Here is a 14261-nt window from a genome sequence, read left to right as displayed (position 1 = left end):
CGATGATTTTACAGAAAAGGCTAACCGAGCAGCTTTTCTTTTAATGCAGTGGAGTAGCATTGTTAGCAGTTATTTTTCCACACGCCTGATTAGCAGAGAGCAAGACAACCATCTTCCAGTCATAGATGAGCCACAGCAGTGACAGGAACTGTATTTGCTACTTGCTCCAAGAGTGTTCTCTTGTCTCGGAGCAATTCACAGACTCACAGAATCCATGAGGTTAGGAAAGACCTTTGGGATCATCAACTCCAACCTATGACCAAACACCAGTGGGGTCAACCAGACCATAGCAGAGTGCCACATCCTGTCCTTCCTCAACCTCCTCCAGGGTGACTCCATCACCTCCCTGGGCACTGATTAGACGTTCCGATGTCTAATCACCCTTTCTGTGAATAAACTTTTCTCAATGCCCGCCCTGCCCCGGTGCAGCCTGAGGCTGTGCGCTCTTTTCCCATTGCTGCGAGCAGAGCTCGACCGCAGCGGGTACAGCCTCCCGCCAGGGGCTGGAGAGTGACAGTCACCCCGACCCTCCTCCTCCTCTGTTTCAATAGCACATAAACACCATTCAAGAAACATCACGTGTTTGCGGAAATTAGCAGACCAGTTACAATATAATGAGTATTAAGGAAAGCTTTTGGAAAGCAGGTGTAACTTTACATGTAATCTCTGATCAACCGCAACTTAAAAGAGGGCTCGGAAGTATTTTCTGTCAAAAAGTGTCACGTTCCTGCACTGAGGCGGCCGGTGCCGAACGCCAGCAGTGCCGGTGGATGGAGATCCGGGTGCTCTGGAAGGCCGGGAGGTCCTTGCTCCGTACGGGCATCAGCCCCGGTCCCCGGGAAAGAGGGGCCCGTGCGGAGCAGTGGCTGCCTCGGAGCTCGGCCCGGCCGGGCGGGGGCGCGGGTGTGGGCGCGGGTCCGGGCGCGGGTCCCGCCGCGGAGCCGGGGCGGTGCCGGGGCGGTGCCGCTGCCGCTGCCGCCTCCCCTTTCCCGGAACCGCGGCCGCCGGGAACCAAAACCGTGCTCCCCGCCGCGCACGCGCGCCGCTCCCGCCCCCTCGGCCCCGCCGCTCGTGCAGCCGAGCGCGCGCCGCCGGCCAATAGCGAGAGCGCGCTCGCCGGTCGCGCGGTGACGTCACCGAGCCGGTGCCGCCCAGACCCCAATGAAAGAGAACGTGCGGCGCGGGACGCTCCCCGCCCGCCCCTCCCCCTGCACCGACCGGCAGCGGGGCCAATCAGAGCTCCCCCCGCTCCCCGGCCCCGCCCCTCCGCGCCGTGGCGTCACGGCACCTCCCGCGGCGGCGGACAGACGCAGCCAATCAGCGCCCCCGCGCGCCCCCCTCCCCCCGGCCGCGGTCCCGTGTCCCCGCCCCGCCCGGTCCCTTTCTCCGCGCTCCCCCCGCTCCGAGCGCCAGCGGCGGCGGCGCAGCCCGGTCCTGTCCGTGCGGGCGGCGGCGCCTCCCGGGGCTCGGCGACATGGAGTGCGCTGCGGCGGGGGCCGAGTTCAACATCCTCCTCGCCACCGACTCCTACAAGGTGGGCACGGGCAGTCGGGCGGGAGGAAGGGGGTCACCTCTGCGGGCACCGGACCCGCCGGAGCGCTCCATCCGCGGGGCGCCGAGCCAGGCCGGCCGCGCCGCCGCCGGCCCCCTGCCCTGCCGGCCGGGGCTGGGAAATCCCCCGGGGCGCCACTGAGGGTGCCCGGCCTCGGGGCGGTGCGGGGGGACGGCGGAGGCCTGGCCCGGGCTGCCCCCCTCGCCCCCGGCTGCTCCGAGCCGCTCCCCGCGGGGTGCCCGGGGCCGCGCAGCCGGGGAGCGGCGGCGGGGCCAGAAAAGAAAGTGAAAGCGGGCGGGGTGGGCGCCGCCGTCCCGCCGCCTCAGGGCGCGGGGAGCGGCCATGGCGGGCACGCGGGAGGCGGGGGCCGCCCGGCCCCGAGCATCGTCCGGCCCCGGCGGGCTGCCTGCCCCGCCCTGGCCGGGGTCGGAGAGGGCGCACATGTCGCGGCCGCGGAGCGGTCACTCTGCTCTCGCATCTCGTCCTTCCCGCGTTGCTCCACTCGCGTCGGTCGCTGCCTGCGCTCGTGTGTGCCTGGCGGTGATGCAGCGCGCTCCGGGAGCCGGCTGGCGCAAAATGCGTGTTTTCTACCCTGTGCTTAGCTCCCGGCCACTGCGGTGTCACATTCGCTAGGCGAGGTGTTGGTTCAGCGGGGAGAGTCGCACTGCACGGCCCTCCCTGCGTTTCTTGGAAATAGCGGTGCTGACAGCGGTGGCAAAGTGCAGGCGCCCTGTCCGCGCTCCGAGCCGCTGGTTTCTGACCCGGCAGCTCCTGACGTGCCTCGCAGCGAGTGCCCGGGCCCATGTCCTGCCCCTGCGCAGCGCCGCGGTCATGTCGTGTTCAGCTTCCAGATCCTGGGCAGCAGCGGCGTGTGACTCCCCCCGCTTGGCTGGGCACATGTGCCTGGCCTCTCCTAGGCTGGAAGAGTCATTTCCTTCAGGAGCTTTATTGCAATGTCAAAGAGGTTGTTGGTGGCATAAACAAAACTACAGCAACAGCCCTGGTTATCGTTGTAAAGCATTTATTATGTTTTAGCTCTTCGAACGTTGTGCTGCTCAGAAGAGTTTCAGGGAGGAGGGTACTTCTAAATAGAGGAGTTGAAAAAGCAAAAGCTATGTTGTGACCAGGTCTTGTTACTGAGTAACTACCAAAGTACAAACCTCAGTAGGCGCTCCAGTTGCTGCCTTGTGCCTTCTCCAGCTTCTCTGTGGTGATATTATTATTATTATTTTCATTATTGGTATTATTACTATATGTTACATGAAGAAAGTTAACAGTTATTGTTGCTGTTTGTGGGAAGATGCTGTTAAATCTTGGAGCAGCTCAATCAGGGCATCCTGATGCTGTGACTGAGGACTCACAAAGCTCGTTCCATTCAGGGCATAATCTAGCTACAGTGCTCTTTATGAACTAGGTTTAAGTGTTTGTTATCTCTTACTCAAATACGGAAGATAGACTTTTTTCCATGTCTGAGACTAATCATATTAAATACTGCAGGCCTGGGTTTAAATGGTATCTACTTTAAATCTAATTTGTGCACTACTTTTTCTGCATTCGCTGGATGTGCTCAAAGATTGGTGGTGGAGTGGTGCACTGGAGTGACAGAAAACCAGTTTGCTTCCGTTTTGTTTGCTGTTTCATAGTATAGATGACTTGGTAACATTCCAGGAGTGGTAAAAATGTTAAAGAGGTCAAATAAAGGCTTGAGGTGGTTTGGTTTTGGTTTTTTTTTTTTTTTTCCAGTTTAAAACTGAATTTGGATGAGGTTTTCTGTGACAGCTAGGAGCATTTTGTATTATATTTAGAACAGTTACCCCCCTCAATTGCTGTTATGGCTATTCAAATTGTCTGCCTTTCCACATACTTTTTCCAAATCTTAGGAACTCCAGTGTCTCTGAACAGTACTTAAACAAGTAGCTGCTTTTATCTTGTTAGGTAATATGAGCAAACATCGCTTATCTTCCTGGATGATACTGTCATTTCCTAATCAATGAAACACACTTAGCGAGAGCACTTTCAGTAAAATTGCACTAAAATATCTGATAGTTTGCAACATCGAGCTTTTTACAGGAATTACCAAACACTCTTACTAGCAATTAAAACAAAAGTGAGAATTGATCTTGGGGTTTTTCTTTTTTTTCCCCTTTTTTTTTTTTTTTAAGATAATTTGGCTGTATCTACAACTGTAGCATCTGTTTGGGTGTGCAAAACTGTCTGTACATAACATTCAGACTGAGAAAAAACATGGATGAGGTCAGAAGTTTACATGGTGATCCAATTGCATAGATGCCAATCCATACAAACTAATGTTGGTGACAAAAATGACACAGAAATAAACAGCTGTGGGGGAAAAAAATACATGCAGACCACACTGACCAGTACCACCCTAGCTTAGGTAGTTGTCCATCAGAAAAAGGTTGCAGTATCTTAGGGTCATATCTGTCACAACTTGTTAGTTTGAGTACTAGCTCCACTGTCCCAGTTCTCTGTTGCTGCAGTTGGAAATTTGGGGTGAAAAGACAACTCATTGCTGGTTTAGTGCCTATACAATTTCAGAAACAAAGTTGGTAAGCAAAGATTTGTCTGAGAGCTAATCCAGCCTCCCCTCGTACACTATTTTCCTGTCTGCATGTGTATCATAGGACATTTCCTCTTAAATCATAGGCATTACTAATATTCGGTTTCAAGATATTAAAAGTGTTTTTGAAAAACTGCTGAGTATCATACTAATTTCTAATATAGTCAATATTTCTAGATGGGAGTAGTTCCCAGTAAATGAACTATGCACTGGATCCAGGACCAAGCTTCCATCATAGACTCGAGCTTATTCAATTGTGCAAGTGTTCTGGGTTTTTGAGGCTGGGATTCAAACTGTACAGTTCATCTCTAAACCCAGTAACAAGATAAATGTTTTTACATCACTTAGATTCTTCTTCCTGTGTACTTTGTTGCATATTCTTAAGCTTTTACAAATCCCCCAAAAGTATAATTCTTCCTGTATGATGGGAATTATATGAGCCTGGGTATGGGCATATGGTATGGTGTGTGTGCAACATGCTGATAAGTGACAGCAGTCATTTTAATTCTTCTGGTCATGAGGCTCTCAGGAGATTCATCAATGCAGTGTTATCTGGGGAGCCTCGTTGTCTTTATAGCCATGGCATTTCTATTAGTGAAGTTTTTTGCTAGTGACTTGGTATTACTGAAAAGGGGAAGTATTTGAAGTCAAAGTCCTGTTGATAGAAAGCTGCAAGTTAGGGGGTACCAGCAGCCTCCTTGAAAATCACTGTTCATGCTGCGTGATGTCTTAGTCTTGTGTCTATAGCAAGACACAATTTATATAGCTACATATATATAGCTAGCTATATATAGATTATACAATGCTCTATAGCAGTGTTGCCACTCTCTGACAGTAGGGGTTCTGCTCACTCTCTGCCCTTCCCCTGGGAAAGGGTCCCTGCCCTTCAGTTCCTCATTTGTCTGACATCATTGACACACCTCCTCTGCATTTTCTTTCTCTTTGATTTTCAGGGCTCTGTTTATCTTATATTTGTTTATTTCTGCACAGGCAAGAAATCTTCCAGGGTAAATGTAGTCTGAAACTGTATTGGGAGGATCAGCTTGGCAGAGCTGTGTTGTTCAGTGGGAAGATACCCATGACTGGTACGTACCAGGCCTGGGTCAGATGGACCATGAACTGCAAGTGGGGAAAGGCTATTGACTGAACCTTGTTTGCTGGAGTAATAGCTTATTTTGCTTTTGCCAATGAGATCTATTACTGTTGCTTGGCATGTTTCGTAATTAAGCTGATAGCTATAATAAGCTGCCATGCAATTACCTCTTAGGAGGAGCTGACTTGCTATCTAGACTGTAAATGAGATCTGTTTCAGAATTAATTTCTTTCTGGATGCTTCAGGGAAACCCAAAATATGTGTTTTAACTCTGTGTGCCTTGCACATTGAATTTTAAGTATTTGTCACTTCAAATGACTTCTTTTACTCTGCGTGGATGTAGGAGAACACTGACTTCTGAAGCACTTCACGTGAGTGTGTGTTTATTCTAGGCTCTGACAGCCTGTATATTCTTTATTTAGAAGGCTAGAGGTATGCAAGGAAGAGACATGAGTACTCTTTAGCCTACTGGATTTGACTAGTACTTAATGAATGCAAAATATTCTTTACAGCAGCCCATTTTTTTTTTCTTTAATTAAAATCTTGTGGTGGGAGTGTGAATGTGTTCTCTTATCTCCTGTAATTCTGCCAGTGTGAAAGCATTGGAAACTTCTTGCTCAACACTCCTTGTAAGACGCAATCTTCACGCCATCTAGGTTCATTATCTTCCAAGTTTTGATTTGCAGTCACATGGTCCTGTTACAAACCCCAAGACATCATTGCTTAAATGAACACTGCAGCTGTACAGTGTTCAAGGAATTTTTAAAGTAGTGGGAAGCAACCCCTTCTAGAATCATTGCAACTTTCATTGTTAGAAAGGTAAATGTTTTTCCTTTTTCATTAATGAAGAGGAAACTTATAGCAGCATGTGCTATAAGTGCTAGTACAGCTGCCTAGTCACAAATTGTAAACAGTAAACATAAGTCATTTTGTCATCTCTTTTGTGATGATCTTGGATATAAAACTGTGCTGGTTTTGACTGAAGTAGAGTTAATTTTCTTCTTAGTAGCTGGTATGAAACTATGTTTTGGATTTGTGCTGAAAACAATGCTGATAATTCAGGGATATTTTTGATTTTGCTGACCAGTGCTTGCACAGAGTCGTGGCCTTTTCTGCCCCCCACACCATCCCACCAGCAAGGAGGCTGGGGGTGCACAAGGAGCTGGGAGGGGACACCAGGACAGCTGACCCCAGCTGACCCAAGGGATATTCCATACCACATGACATATTGCTTAGCATATAAAGCTGGGGGAAGAAGGAGGAAAGGGGGAAACATTTGGAGTAATGGTATTTGTTTTCCCCAGTAACTGCTATGTGGGCTGGAAAAGCCCTGCTTTTCTGGGAATGCCTGAACACCTGACCATGGGACCTGATGAATGAACTCCTTGTTCTGCTTTGCTTATGTGCAGAGAACTTCTGGATTCCCTATTAAAGTGTCTTTATTCCAGCCCATGAGTTTTCTCATTTTTACCTTTATGATTCCCTCCCCCATCACCGCTGGGAGGCAAGCAGGGCTTGGTTGCCAGCTGGAGTTAAACCACAACAAAAACATGAAAATCTTTAGTGATTTTTCAAAGAAATCTACTGTAGAATGTTACTGTTTTTAAACACTGTATTTTCTCTGAGAAATTTAGGATACATTCAGTTCTAGTGCTTACATTTGACCTTGCACTTTAAATGAATGTGGGCCTGGTCACGTACAGCATCTCTGCTGATAATGTCCAGCTTCCATAGGAATTCAGTTGCTTGCATGTGCTTTCCTTTTTTTTTCGTAGCTCTGACTGATGTCTTAGCTTTTTTTCTTACCTCTGGTCCTCTTATTTTTCAATATACATATAAGAAGTGGTGGATGAACTCAAATATGGAGACATTAAAAGTGGTGCAAGGTCATCTCTCAGTCATAACCTCCATTAGCTTATATCTCTCATCTCATAAGAGCAGATATCTCCCAATATTCTCACTTTGGTTCTTAAACATTATCTCAGTCTTATGCATTCTAATTAGGGGCCTGGAGTCTAAGGCTTTTTTTTTTTTCTATGGTAATTTGAAGCTCATATAATCAAAATAGTAAGATTGTACTTGACTCTTAGATTAATTTCTTTTTAAACTCACTTAAAAGTGTCTTGCACTTTACCTGCTATTGTTGGATGCCCTTTCTCTTGAGTTATTAAAGATTGATCTGACATTTCCTCTCTTGTTCAAATAAACTTATTCACTTAACCATACTGCTTCTTGGTCTGGTTTTCATTTCCACTGTTGTGGTGTGCATTCCTCCTGTGATGGCTTTGAACACTACCAAAGCATCCCTGTTGAATATAACTGCTAGTCACAGTTGTGTTGGTTTTTTTTTTCCTGAAGAGGAAACTGCCTTATAACTGCTGTTTGTTATGTCTCATCCCAGTGAGGTAAATCTGATACTAAGTCCTGATTCATCTCCTCATTGCTGCTAATAATGTTGTTTTCCATATAGGTTGTTGTCAAACTTGGCTTTTAACTGCTCTGTTGGCTAAACCTCACAAAGGTTTAAAGTAAAGCAGTATTTCATACCACGGCCTTTTCCCACAATGTTTGCAAATAATATATAATGCGATAATTCATGGAGGTCTTGGGGTGCTTTGCAGAAATCTCCCCAGTGTAAATACCAGCAATATCACTGCACTAAAATTGTTTAACTCAGTAAGGTGTATTGGGGGCTGAGGATCCCCCAAATATCTCTTGCAGCTCAAGGTTTGCAGTACAGCGACCAAGCCTGTGCCTTGGGCCCTCGTGCTGCAGCCCTGCAGTGTCCTGGCCAAGTGGCTCAGCATCCAGGCTGTGCTGCTTCTGGCTTACCTTCCACCTGTTCTGATTCTTCATGGCTCTGGCTGTGTGGCACCATGGGTTCAGTGACCAGGTTGTTATGTACACATTTAGCACTAAGGATTTTTCAAAATAGCTCCAGAAAGTTCAAAAATACTGTCTTACTTTAAGCGGTATCATCTTATCGCATGAGAGTTATGGTACAGGCAAGACTCTTCTGGGTTGTTTTCTTCACTGTAGACAGGGCTTGGAGGCATCTTTCTGATGATTCATGTTGGCATTTGACCTGGGGGAGCACCAGGAATTAACCACCAATGGGGATTTTGGCCACACCTGACTTCTCTACTCATGTCACATCTGGTTTTCCCATGTATTTCAAATGGTCAAATTATATAGGTTTAAGTAACCCTTCAAAGTAAGTTCATTGTGATATCTTGTCCAACAAAGCTTGTAGATTATAATAATTTTTTTATGCTAAATGCAGCACTTACCTCACTCATCCCTATTTTATGATGAATACCTGTTAATTCCTTTTTCTTAAGTTTTAACTCTTAATGTTTGGGGGTGGGGTTTTTATGATGTAAATGCAATTTGTGCTTCATGGGTTTTTTTCTTAAAATACTTGATTTAGTTAAATAGACATAGTCCTTGTGTGGTGGTATTCTTTATCTCAAATATACCTTTATTTGTATTAAATTTAATAAGGAGCTATCACAACTGGAATAAAAGCGCTCTATTTCAGTCACAGTACATAATCTTGTTGGTAGTAGTTCCAAGGCTGTTTGTCATATGTTTTATAGACAAAACCTAAATCACAGCCTTTGAACTAAACATCAAAAGGCCTTTGAAGATACTTGGGAGAGTTGTTTTCTTGTAAGGGTCTCTTAATCCCAGTTGAGGCTTTTGTTTGATTTTCTATTTGTTGGTTTGGGTTCTTTTTTTCTTGAAGAGAAAGGGTTTCCTATTGTCTTCATAGTCCATATAAAGGCTCTTTATCAAGAGCCTGTCTGTACACGTCCTGCTTCTGTCATCCCCTAACTGAAAGCATAGAGTTATCAATACTGTCTTGATCTGTGTTACATAAAATTTAATTGCAAATATTGTACATTGCCTCTGGTAGTTCTTTCCACTCTTCTTCAGTGGAAAGATGCAAATCTTCATATGACAACAAGGAAAGATCAGGCATTTTTTGAAGCATAGTTTTCATTTTCTAGGTGCCGTGTAGTGTTGTGTTGAGTTTTTTCTTGTTATTGGTTGGTTTGTTTTGTTTTCAGTGGTATTCTTTGTGTCTTCTGTGAACTGTTCCCACTTCTAGACCTTGATCCTTTTTCACACTGTTTTTTACCACCAGGCATTTCACTACATGACAAACCTCCTGACCACCACTATGGCAGATGGATGTTATTTCCCCATGCCCTAGTAGTCCAGAAATGACAGCTAACACAATCAGCTGCTCTGACATTCTTTGGGCAGATATTTCTGCTAAGTGTGGTGTCTTGCCTGAGAGCTTGGGAGCAAAACAGAAGGCCAGATAACTCAGCAGGAGTTGTAGATCTTATGCTTAACTTCTCACACACCTATACCACATAGAATCAAATAATAGTTTGGGTTGAAAGGGACCTTCAAAAGCCATCTAGTCCAAGCCCCTTGCAATGAGCAGAGACATCTTCAACTGTATCAGGTTGCTCAGAGCCTCGTCCAACCTGACCTTGAGTGTTTCCAGGGATGGGTCATCTATCACCTCTCCAGGCAACCTGTTCAATGTTTCACTACGGTCATAATAAAATATTATATGTAGTCTGAATCTACTCTCCTCTAGTTTAAAACCATCACTCCTTGTCTGGTTGCTACAGGCCCTTCTAAGAAGTGTGTCCACATCTTTTTTAGAAGTCCCGTTCAAATAAGCAGTGGTTGGTAAGTGTGGTACTTTTAAGATTGTGATTGTGCCTTTAAATACTGAGTAGTGTTTAAAAGGGTGTCTCAGCTTTGTAGATAAAACTAGCAGCTTTGTGGAATGTCAAAAGAAGCATATTTAAAATTACAGCTGTAAAGTTTGCTCAGATGTAAATATTTTAATTGCCAGGGATGTGTATTTTCACTGTTTAAATAGATTCTAATGTGTGAAGAGTATAATTGAATACTACATGTGACTTGCAAAGTTAGGTCCTTATCTCCTTCAGGTACTTGAAGCAACTAAATCAATAAAATTACATTTCTGTCAAACACAAAATTATCAGGTAGGTTTGAATCCCTAGAAGTAACTATTTTCTGTATACTAGCTACTATGTATTTTCAGATTAAAATCTAATCTTATGTCACAAAAGATAGCTAAACCGATTTAAGGTTTGAGGAACTTGAGTGGGGCTTTTTGGGTTGAAACTGTCAGCAAGGTAGTCAGAAGGAGCTGTGTCCCCAGGTATGATATATAAAGGATAAATCTGTTAGCCTTTCAGCCTGATTTCAGCTCTCAAGTTCTGGTTTGCAGCCAGAGTTTTGTGATCATGTGCAGATCAGTGTTTTGTGATCATGTTTCAAAGCAAAGCTAGGATAGGTAGTCCCTAAAAAAAAATGTACTTAAATGCAGTAAGAAAAGGTGACACCAACTCAGTGGGTGCACTGTGCACCCTAAGCTAATTTGGGCCTGTAACCATTTTGAAAGAAAGACACATATAGCGGGAGGAGATGCTTTTGAACTGCCAAAGTCGAATATATTTTCAAGATGTGAGCTGAAGATCACACAGGTTTTCATTACAGAATAGGTGTTGGCTTCAACAACTTGCCTGTAATCAGTAAGGTGAAAAATTAAACTTTTTTTAAAGAAACCTGAGTGTCCTATCTCATGCAGTTTTAGTTTTCTTTGTTTTGTTTGAGCTGTTATGGTGAGAACAGCAGCTTTGCTTTGGTTTGCTCTTAGGCTTGTCACAAGGAATTGAGATACTCGTTTCGAGAATTGGTCCTGGGACATCTGCTGTGTACACTCACAGCTACTGGGCTCTATGTTGAGCCTTTACTCTGAAATCATGAACTTAAAAGTCCAGTCCCAGTCATAAAACAGCAAAATTTTTCGTGCAATTGCTTAACTTACTTTGGTGGCAGTAGTGGGAGGAGTTCCCACTGTCCATGCCTTCATGGTGCATGAGAGTTCTAAGGATTTGTTACGGTATCTTTTTCTTAGAGTTCGTTTAATACAATTTTTATAGAGGGTTTGTGTGTGTGTATATATATGTGTGTGTGTGTGTGTTCATATACCCATTGGTTAGAAAGACCTGTCAAACAGCATATTTTCATCTGCTGCTTAGTAAAAAAGAGAGAGATGCAGGGAGGGGTGTCTTCTTTTGTACGGGGATTTTGTCTTCCTTTAAATGTGATGATACCATGCAGAGAGTTTTCTGTGAGTGGCAGTGTGATGTACTTCTTGAAAGTTCTGCACAGAACTAGGGAAGGACATGTTATAATTTGCGAAGCGAAACATTTATTAGTAGCTAGAACAAAATCTAAAAGCCAGGTTTTGTCTTTGGGTCTAACATTGCTACTCTTAAGCATTCTGCTTTTGAGTGGCTGTGGAATTGTAACAGGATAGGTTTGTGCTCCATTAAATGCCTGTGGTGCAGTGCTTTGTTTGAAGTAAAGGCAGAAAACGTGCAATGACAAGCTTGGGTTTTATTTGATTGGCCTTGTAAACCTCATACAAATAAAGACAATAGAAAGGTCAATTTTAAGACCATTCTTGAATGTTTCCTTGCAGCATTGGAAACCAACCATAACAGCCTTGTGCTAGAATAGGAGAACCAAGAAATTCAGTTGAGTGGTCTAGTTCATTGTCCAAACTGAGTGAAATATTAAATTTAAATTACATTTGAGAGGAGAAGGAAAACTGTCATTTTAAAATCCTTTAATGTACAGTTTTAGCAATACAGGTAAGGGAAACCTTCAAATATTTTACTTTGAGAATGTCAGATACATTTAAAAAATCAGGACAAGAAAGGAGAAGCAGTAAAACTATCCCTTTTCCAATTCCTTATGGTATAAGAAACAGATTTTTTTTAAGGTAATTTGGAGTAAGTAAAAGCAAGAAACATATAATGAACTCATGCTCTTACCTGTAAATGTGGGAGTTTGAAAAAGATTCAGACATGAGTTTCGCACCATTTGAGTTTTGTTCTGATGTACAGTGTTTTCTCAGCTGAAAGAGCAGTTTTTCCTTATGGAATGTATGTATTTGTTCACAGACTTCTCATCATAATTTAAGAAAACTTTTGATACCTGCAACTTTGGGGATACCTTACCTTGATTTTTATATTCTGTAATTTAACCATTGATAGTATGAAATTTCTGTCATTGTGTATTCTTTTGGCTTAATATGGAATTAAGGATTTTGCACAGAGTTTGCTTTTTACACATTAGGAAATGAAATTTTGCAGGTTTTAAGTTTTTAAATGTTTAGAGTGTACTTGTTTCAAATGCTGTTATTTCTGGCTTGATTTACTATCAGGAACTACAAAAAACTGTAACTGTTGAATTCAGCATGTCACTGGGTGTTTGTATGACCAGTTCCCACATAATACACACAGGCAGCAACTTCTCATGCTTCCTTTATGTTGCACAAGAACTTTTTCAAATTTGGAAAAAAGTCCCATCTAGCAGAATTTGTGGGGAGGTACAAACCTCAGGTAGGTTTTAACAGCGTTACTGACAGTAACAGGTTTGTAAACTGGCTTTGCTGTAACCAGGGCTTGAGAGACCCACTCTGCTCACAGAGAATGGGACACTTGGGTAAAGTGCCTTTTTCAGTCTGGGCTGCTTTTATTTGAGCCACAGGATGGTAGCCTTCAAAACTTCAATCAAATCCAAGCAGGTATTTGGTAGTGGCGTGGAATTTTGTGCTTCCTGTAGCTATTAGACTTGGCCAAAGTGTGGGAGAGCAAAAACTGACCTGACACATTGGTGTTCAGTGCTGCTCCTAAAATCCTAGCCAGTGTCTTTCCCAGTTAATCAAAGCACAGTCATTAGGGGTAAAAGACCTGATGAAAAAGCAAAGAATAACACGGAAGACAGTCTTTTGAACTGAAAATTAAATGAGGTTAAAAACCTGGAAATTCCCTAAATACTTGTGGTGTAGAATGTGAATGGATAAATAACAGTCCAGAGGAGCTGGGAGTTACTCTTAAGCTTTAATGTACAAATATGATTTCTCTTGTGCTTTGTAGTCATGTTTTGAGCTCTTACTGAAGTTTTTCTTAATATAGGTTACACACTACAAGCAATATCCACCTAACACAAGCAAAGTATATTCCTACTTTGAATGTCGTGAAAAGAAGACTGAAAATTCCAAATTAAGGAAAGTGAAATATGAAGAAACTGTTTTTTATGGTTTGCAGTACATTCTGAATAAATATTTAAAAGGTAACTGTCTCAAATTCCAGTAAAACTTCCTGTAATTAAGTATCTAACTTTTTCTCAAGCTTGTAGTCTAATAGTTGAAACAATTCCAGGTTATCCTGATAGACCATAAGTAGTGACATGGATAATATCTTACTTATGGGATTGTGAAAATAAGTTGTCCACCCTCGTAAATTGGTATTGACTTCTTAACCTAGACACCTCTCTACTATCTTTATTTATGCCCATGGTTTATTAAAAATGAAGAGGTGTTCATGTCCCAACTTCGGTAGACAAAATTGAAATGAATGGAAATAGACTAAAACCGTGCATAGAGTCACAAGCAGATAGAAGATTCAATGGAAAATACATTTAGAACATTAACTTCAGTCTGTATTTACTGGTTTGTTTACTGTGTAAACCAATAATGGTTTTAAATTTCCTTAAATTTTGATTTTCTTCAAATTTTGGATGCTGCCATATACAATGATCTCATCTTAGATCATTGTATATGGCAGCTACATCTGAAGGTGGTTTTTATACTGGTAATAAGAGTAACATCTGAAAATTCCTTGATTCTGTTTGAGATCTTGTTTGCTTTTTGCATTATGTACAAATATCACCTGTTCTGGCCTGAGTGCAAGTTGCCTTCTGCCAAGCTTTAGAGGAGAACTTTAGTCATACATCTTACGTGTCTATGTCTTGATCCAATAAATATCTCTGCCAATTCCACCAAAGATTAAAATTCCATTATAATCAAAACACTTGATAATTTTGTTTCTTTTGTCTTTGGCAATCTGGGGGTTGTTCTGTAAGGTAGATGACTGGCCCTACAGCAGTAACATGCTTATTCAAATAAT

General features: G+C 43.3%; 1 protein-coding gene across 2 annotated transcripts in view; it reads left to right on the top strand.

Moving 5' to 3' along the window:
• Positions 1–1358: 1358 nt before the first annotated feature.
• Positions 1359–14261, top strand: part of NAMPT (nicotinamide phosphoribosyltransferase) — a 31126-nt gene continuing 18223 nt past the window's right edge. Inside the window, exons 1-2 of one of the 2 annotated variants that reach the window (XM_085040727.1) lie at positions 1359–1534; positions 13269–13425. In XM_085040727.1, coding sequence (XP_084896853.1) covers positions 1475–1534; positions 13269–13425 — 217 coding nt within the window. In that variant the 5' untranslated portion in view covers positions 1359–1474. The remainder of the gene's footprint in view (positions 1535–13268; positions 13426–14261) is intronic. The other variant, XM_085040735.1, reaches the window with a different exon arrangement.

Source organism: Lichenostomus cassidix, chromosome 1Aa, assembly GCF_008360975.1.
Source record: "Lichenostomus cassidix isolate B80296 chromosome 1Aa, HeHo_3.0, whole genome shotgun sequence".
NCBI lineage: Eukaryota > Metazoa > Chordata > Aves > Passeriformes > Meliphagidae > Lichenostomus > Lichenostomus cassidix.
Note: the sequence above shows the minus strand (reverse complement) of the source record. Positions and strands in the feature narration are given on the sequence as shown.